At 44.4% G+C, this 6,832-nt stretch overlaps 1 protein-coding gene across 1 annotated transcript; it reads right to left on the bottom strand.

The window, feature by feature from the left end:
- Positions 1-5,328: 5,328 nt before the first annotated feature.
- Positions 5,329-6,832, bottom strand: 7420426K07Rik (RIKEN cDNA 7420426K07 gene). The gene has a single exon (NM_001033983.3). The coding sequence runs from the start codon at positions 6,665-6,667 to the stop codon at positions 6,107-6,109; it is 561 nt and encodes a 186-aa protein (NP_001029155.1). The 5' UTR covers positions 6,668-6,832; the 3' UTR covers positions 5,329-6,106.

The raw sequence follows: 6,832 nt of genomic DNA, 5'->3' as shown, positions 1-6,832 counted from the left end.
CCTTCAGCCATCAGCCTTCATTTGGGTTCTCAGGCGGGCTCCACCACACTGGGCCTTTCCCTGTGGTTTTACATGTTACCTTCACAGTTCACCTCTTGGTTCCCACTCAGGAAGGATCAGTGTAGCCAGTGCAGCCTTGAATCTTGGTTGTCTTATCTTTGTGCCTTCAGTGATCTTGTTACAAGCATGCACCACCACACCCAGCACAACTTATCGTCTTGATCCGGAAGTCATGTATTATGTAAAGCCAAGAGATAGTGATTCAATTTCAGTTTCCTGTACAAAAGCATAGTCTTGTTATATGTTATTAAAATGTTTGCCTTTTCCACTGAACTCAGTCATCTTCACTGGATTTGTATGTGTTTGTGCATGTGTGTGATTGTGTGTGTGTTTGAGTGTCACCCATGTGTGCAGGCGCCTTCCTTCGTTTGGAGAGAAATTCTGTTTCCAGTTCTGGGTAAGCAGAGGCAATTTCACATAATTAACATGTTTAGGATGTTTCACACTTATCATTATATATTTGATTTTAGAACTGATGCCAATAATAACATCTTAAGTGATGTATTTTTACTAGTTCTTGTCTCTGAGATTTTATTTTACATTGAATTCATATTGGCTCCTTTTTATTTTAACTTTTTGAGAGAAGAGAACCCAGAGTTCAGGCTACACTGGCTATGCTGGTGTGTTTGTGTTTGGGGACTTTGTATGTGATTGTATGCACTTGGAGGCCTGAAGAGGGCTCTGGATCCCCAGGAGCTGGGATAGTAGGCAGTTCTTGAAGAGCCCTTCAGAGCACCCAGCTATACCACTCTTAGCATCTATCCAGAAGATGTTCTAACATGTAATAAGGATACATCCTCCACTATGTTCATTGATGCAGCCTCATTTATAATAGACAGAAGCTAGAAACAACTCGGATGTCCCTCAACAGAGGAACGGGTACAGAAAATGTGGTACATTTACACAATGGAGTAATACCGAGCTGTGAAAAACAATGACTTCATGAAATTCGCAGGCAAATGGATGGAACTTGAAAATATCATTCTGAATGAGGTAACTCAGTCACAAAAGAACACATAGGGTATATACTCACTGTTAAGTGGATATTAGCCCAAAAGATTGGAATAACCAAGATTCAATTTACAGACCATGTGAAGCCAAAGAAGAATGAACACCAAAATGTGTATGCTTAGGTTCTTCTTAGTTAGAAGAGTGAACAAAATACTCACAGGAGAAAATATGCAGACAATGTGTAGAGCAGAGATTGAAGGAAAGGCCGTCCAGAGACTGGCCCACTTGGGGATCCATCCCATATACAGACACCAAACCCAGATGTTATTGTGGATGCTGGGAAGTGCTTGGTGATAGAAAGCTGATGTAGCTGTCTCCTGAGAGGCTCTGCCAGAGCCTGTCAAATACAGAGGTGGATGCTCACAGCCAACCATTGGACTGAGCAAGAGGTCCCTGATGGAGGAGTTAGAGAAAGGTCCTAAGGAGCTGAGGGGGTTTGCAGCCCCATGGAGGGAGCTCCTGGGGACTGGACCACAAACCAAAGTGTACACATGGAGAGACCCATGGTGCTGGCTGAATATGTGGCAGAGGATGGCCTTTTGGACACCTGTGGGAGGAAAGGCCTTTGGGCCTGAGGTTGTTCAATGCCCCCCAGTATAAGGGAATGCCAGGCAGGAAGACATGATGAGGTGGATAGGTGGGTGAACATCCTCATAGAGGCAAAGGGAGGACAGCTGGGATAGAGGGTTTTTGAAGGAGAGACCTGTAAAGGGGAAAACATTTGAAATGTAAATAAAGAAAACATCCCATTAAAAAAAAAAAAGGAAAAAGAGAACCCTGTTCTCTCTTACATCATGCTTGTCCTAATGACTTTATTCTCAACTGTAAGTAGTGATTGTTTGTGTTCATTTATATAAAGTCCTGTGATGTATAGATCACTAATGATTAAATGAGGCTGTTGTGTGGTATTTAAGAGGAGCCTGCACATACACGAGTTTAAGTTTCTAGAAGGTGTTTATGGCCTTCAACGTATTTGGCTGGTGCTGGGAGCCTAATCATAAACTTAACTTCTGCTTTCCTTCTGGTTGGTGGTTGTTAGGAAATGAAGTTTCAGGGGCAGGCTTGTAACCTGGAGGTGCAGATTTGTTGGGGAATATCCTGGAAACTGGTTCTAGACACAGGTCTTGTTGGGAGGTATCCTGGAAACTGGTGGTAGGTATGGGTTGGTTAGGTCAGGTTCTCTAAGATGGAGTGTGAACCCAAAAGATCTGGTCTGCCAGAAGCACATTTAGAGACTTGCCCAGAACAGTAGACTTTGATGGATTAGGTCTTTGTTTTGGATGCGTTGCTATCCACTTGTTGACTTTTAACACCTGAGTGGTGGTACTTCCATCATGGAGTCAGTTGTGCTAAGGTCTGGGGCCCTGTTACACACCTAATGAGCATGCTTTTCACCTCACATCCAAATCATTTTATGGTGAAAACATTTAAAATTTCTCTTTTAGTAATTCTGAACTCTAAGGCACAGTTTTATATTCCTTTAACGGTCTCATTATTTTGCTCTGGTCAGCCTGGAAATCACAATGCAGACCCAATGGCCTTGAACTCAGAATCTACTGTTTAGCATCTGCTTCTGTGAGTGCTGGGATTAAAGCCTGCACCATCGTTCCCCCATACTACAGAATTACTATAGCGTGTACATGATTTGTTCTTTCTTTTCTCACCCTCTTCTCTTTTGGTATATACATTTTATTAATTTATGAGTGGAGTTTGATGTGCAAACTTTGCTTTGGTATAGTCATTTTTTTTTCTTGTTTTTTCGAGACAGGATTTCTCCGTGTAGCCCTGGCTGTCCTGGAACTCACTCTGTAGACCAGGCTGGCCTCAAACTCAGAAATTCACCTGCCTTTGTCTTCCGAGTGTTGGGATTAAAGGCGTGTGCCACCACACTGGGCTTGGTATAGTCATTTTAAAAGTAAGAAATGGAACTGTTGTTATTTGTTGGAGTGCAAGCTTGAACACACAGAAATCACTCCCTTCTACCCCTAAAGTGCTGGGAACAAATGGCCCCTGACAGCCTGCCTGGTCCACATTTCCTGCTTAAGCAGATTTTCTGTTTGTTCTTGAGGCAGAGTTTCTCTGTGTAGCTCTGCCTGTCCTGGAATTTGATCTCTGGACCAGACGGGACTCAACAGAGATCTGTCTGCCTCTGCCTCCTCCCCCGGCTCTCTGCAAGGCTTCTTCTTCCTTTGTTTTTCATTTATTCCTTTCATTTATATGTGCACACTACAGCTGTCTTCAGATGCACCAGAAGAGGGCTATAGATGGTTATGAGTCACCATGTGATTCCTATGAATTGAACTTAGAAACTCTGGAAGAACATTCAGTGTTCCTAACCTCTGAGCCATTTCCCCAACCCCACTGAAGACTTCTTACGTACTTGTCCTAATACTGTGTGTATAGGTCTTAATGTTGTAAAGGTCCTGTCTTACTGCACTTAGTGACCTGGATTTCTAAGCAATTGTCCATCTGCTGGTATAAATGGTGCCTCCTGTTTTTGTTTTTGTTTTTTCCCTCCTTTTTCCCTATTGTCCTGCGGAACCCGGGCTGACCTTGAACTTGCTCTGTAGTTGAGACTGTGGTTTATCTTCTGCTCATTCTGCATTACCCTGAAATTACAGTTAAATACCACTTCAACCCACACAGGGTTTCTCTGTGTAGCCCTGGCTGTCCTGGAACTCACTTGTAGACCAGGCTGGCCTCGAACTCTGAAATCCGCCTGCTTCTGCCTCGAAAGTGCTGGGATTAAAGGCGTGTGCCACTACGCCCAGCACAAATAAGCTTTTTAAGTGTAATCGACATAAAGGTTTAGTTTGAAAATGCAGATAGTGGTCCATTTCAGTTTTTCTCATATGCAGATCTAATAAATTGTTCTATTACACTTTATTGTAAACTTTAACCTTTCCTACTAACTGGCAGTATTTCCAACATTACGTAGTCTCCTGTTTTTTTTGCTGTGTTTCCCTATAGTAGGATTATGAGGAGGTTGGTGTGAATTTGGTAAAAGGAGAGACAGAAGAAGGAAAAGAGAAATACCAATTTATTTTCTCTTTCTATGTTTTTCTCTCTAACTTTAACTATTTCAATGCCTATTTTAATGATGGTTCCTCAATGCTTTAACTACACTTTTAGCCACCTACCGCCAGAGGTAGTAGAAAAGTCAGGATAATGGGGAAGTGGACCTGTTTAGAAATGGTTGTTTGGAGCAACTGTCATCTGTGTTGTCTGGAAATTGGCAGTTGAGGTCACAGGTTGGCAGCAGCAGCTAGATCCACTTGCAAACATTTCTCAGATATAACATCATTCCAGTTTAGAAGAGACAGGATAGCATCCGGTGGCAGGACCTAACAGGACCGTCCTGGCAGGAGGGATTCTGACAAATATGGATGCTAGGAGCTGTGCCTCTTATGACAGAGCAAAGATCAGGGACCAGGAGAGACCAACAAGTGTTTCGCTATGTAAGCAAGCCAAGAGCAGCTTCTTTCTGTGGCAGTGAGTCCCCTTTACTCTCCCTCCAGACATCGCTTGTTCTCCAATGTCCTTGCCTTGCCTCAGCATGTGTCTTGCCTCAGTAGGGGAATCTGTCTCAGCTGACCTCACTCTGCCAATCAGCCTGAGTCTCTGGAAGTGGCAAGAAACTGCAACACACCACCAGCAATATTTTGGTCTGATTCTTTGCTTGGAGACCTGACAAATTTAGCTCAACTATGCAGACTAATTAATACCTGCTTGTAGTTAGTGAAGACTCCTTCATCACATGTCCTTCCACCTGCTTGCTTCAGCAGAGCATCCTTTCTCCTTTGTCTGCTTCTGGAAAGAGTTTCTTCATGAGTCTGTGTTACAAAAAACAATCTATGCAACTGACTTTCTAAACAAATCTTAGGTTTCTTCTCTCTCTCTCTCTCTCTCTCTCTCTCTCTCTCTCTCTCTCTCTCTCTCTCTCTCCCTCCCTCCCTCCCTCCCTTCCTCTGTTTCTCTCTCATTTTTGTAAGACAGGGTATTTGTGGTCCTGGCTGCCCTCAGAGATCTGCCTGTCTCTGCTTTGTGAGAACTGGGACCAACAGCATGTACCAACACCACCAAGCCCAACCCATTCTTTCAGCCTCTATATCATGTCAGCTCCAACATCAGCTGACAGACCTTGCTGCTTCTGTGTTATTTTTATTTTGTGATTATGTGCACCTGTAAGCTGTTCCCCACGGTGTCTTAAAGTTAAAGCTTCAAGAAAACAAAATTATGGCATAGGCTTAAACTTTACAGGTAATATTTTATTTCCATACACCATGAGGCAAATTCAACAATGACTGAACATTTCATATAAGTTTACTGGAGATAAAAAAAATTACTAAGTTAAAAATATAAAACAATTTGGAAGAACACTAACCCAAACACTTTCCATGAATCTAATGCTAAAGTCAGTATGGGAGCTTCAGTGAAAAAGAGAGATCCATCCAGTGAATACTGGAAGCAGCTGGTGACAATCTGCATCAAGTCTCCCTCTCAGGAGACTGACAGGTGAAGACCACTCCAACAAGTGAAGGGATGGCTGAGAAGAAGGGAAGACATTATCCATTCAGGGCTGAACCATCTTCTCCTCCTATGGTATTGTCAGTTTTTGAGGAGAGCAGCTTGAACCAACCTGGATAAGTCTTTATTCAGTCATGGAAAAACGGTTGGGACAGATACTGTCAGCAGAGCAAACCCAGTGATTCCTTGGTTTGGGAAAACAGTAGAGCTGTCAGGCTTCTTACTGGGAACCACCAAGGATGGGAAAATGGAAGGATTTGAGATACAGCTCCAAATTTGTCAATCCATTTTCTGGTTTTCACAGGCAGATTTTTTTTTTTAAACTTCCAAGCTATGATGTAGTGTCTCCACTCTTCTTGAAGACTTCATCTCCTGTCTTTAGTGTGCAGCAGAAAGCACTGTGTGCACACAGGCTCATCATTAGGTTGTTGGGTGTCCACAGGAGGTTTGGGAGTCCAGGTAATTAATTGTCCATGTTGTTGTGTGTTGCTGGAGCAGTCCATTTTTCCTAGAAGAGGAGGCGCCTCCTGGCCTTGCATGGAGGGCGAGTAGGTCTCACAGGACTCAGAGGGCTCTGTTCTTGGTGATTAGGAGGAGGAGATGGAGGGAGAGACTGCAGAGGTGAGTCTGGAAGAGGCTTCAGCATGCTGCCTTTGAGACTCCAGGTGAACCACGGAGCACAACTCTCAGCAACAGGAGAGGCTGAAGGACTCCAGGCATCTGGGACTTGACCATCTAGTGAAGAAGATGAGAGATGAAGGCCTGTGTCCAGGTCATCTGGAGCGTTCATCCATGGCATCCCTGAGGGAGAGGCGTATTCCAAGTCCTCGCTGTCTCTTACCGGAGCACTGAAGGATCCCGGCTGGCTGCGTATGAGTTTCCAGCACATGTCCAGGACAGCAGACCCAAGTGGGCTGGTGGGCGAGATCTCAGCCTGTCCTTGCCAGGACGAGGGCTGGATAGGCCGTTCCAGGTCCCACTGAGCAGGCTGCTGTAGTTGGAGGCGAGGGTGCTTGGCAGGAGTGGGCCCGAGGTCAGCGCTAGTGCTGCTGGGCCTCACTCCCTCCATGTTGTGATTATGTTTGCACTTGGTGGCTGGTGCCTAAAGAGGTGCGATAATGGTGATGGACCTCTTTCAGGTACAACTCTTGTCTGGCAGGCTTTTTCAAGAGAATCAGTGGGCTCTCTGGGAGAGAGCAGATTTTATCAGAAGGACTAGCTCATCTGGAGTGTT

This window comes from Mus musculus, chromosome 9 (genome assembly GCF_000001635.26).
Source record: "Mus musculus strain C57BL/6J chromosome 9, GRCm38.p6 C57BL/6J".
Lineage (NCBI taxonomy): Eukaryota > Metazoa > Chordata > Mammalia > Rodentia > Muridae > Mus > Mus musculus.
The sequence above is the reverse complement of the archived record's forward strand: the minus strand, read 5'-3'. Positions and strand labels throughout refer to the sequence as shown.

Coding starts and splice junctions, on each gene's coding strand:
- 7420426K07Rik (NM_001033983.3), bottom strand. CDS start 6,667: ATGGAGGGAGTGAGGCCCAGCAGCACTAGCGCTGACCTCGGGCCCACT.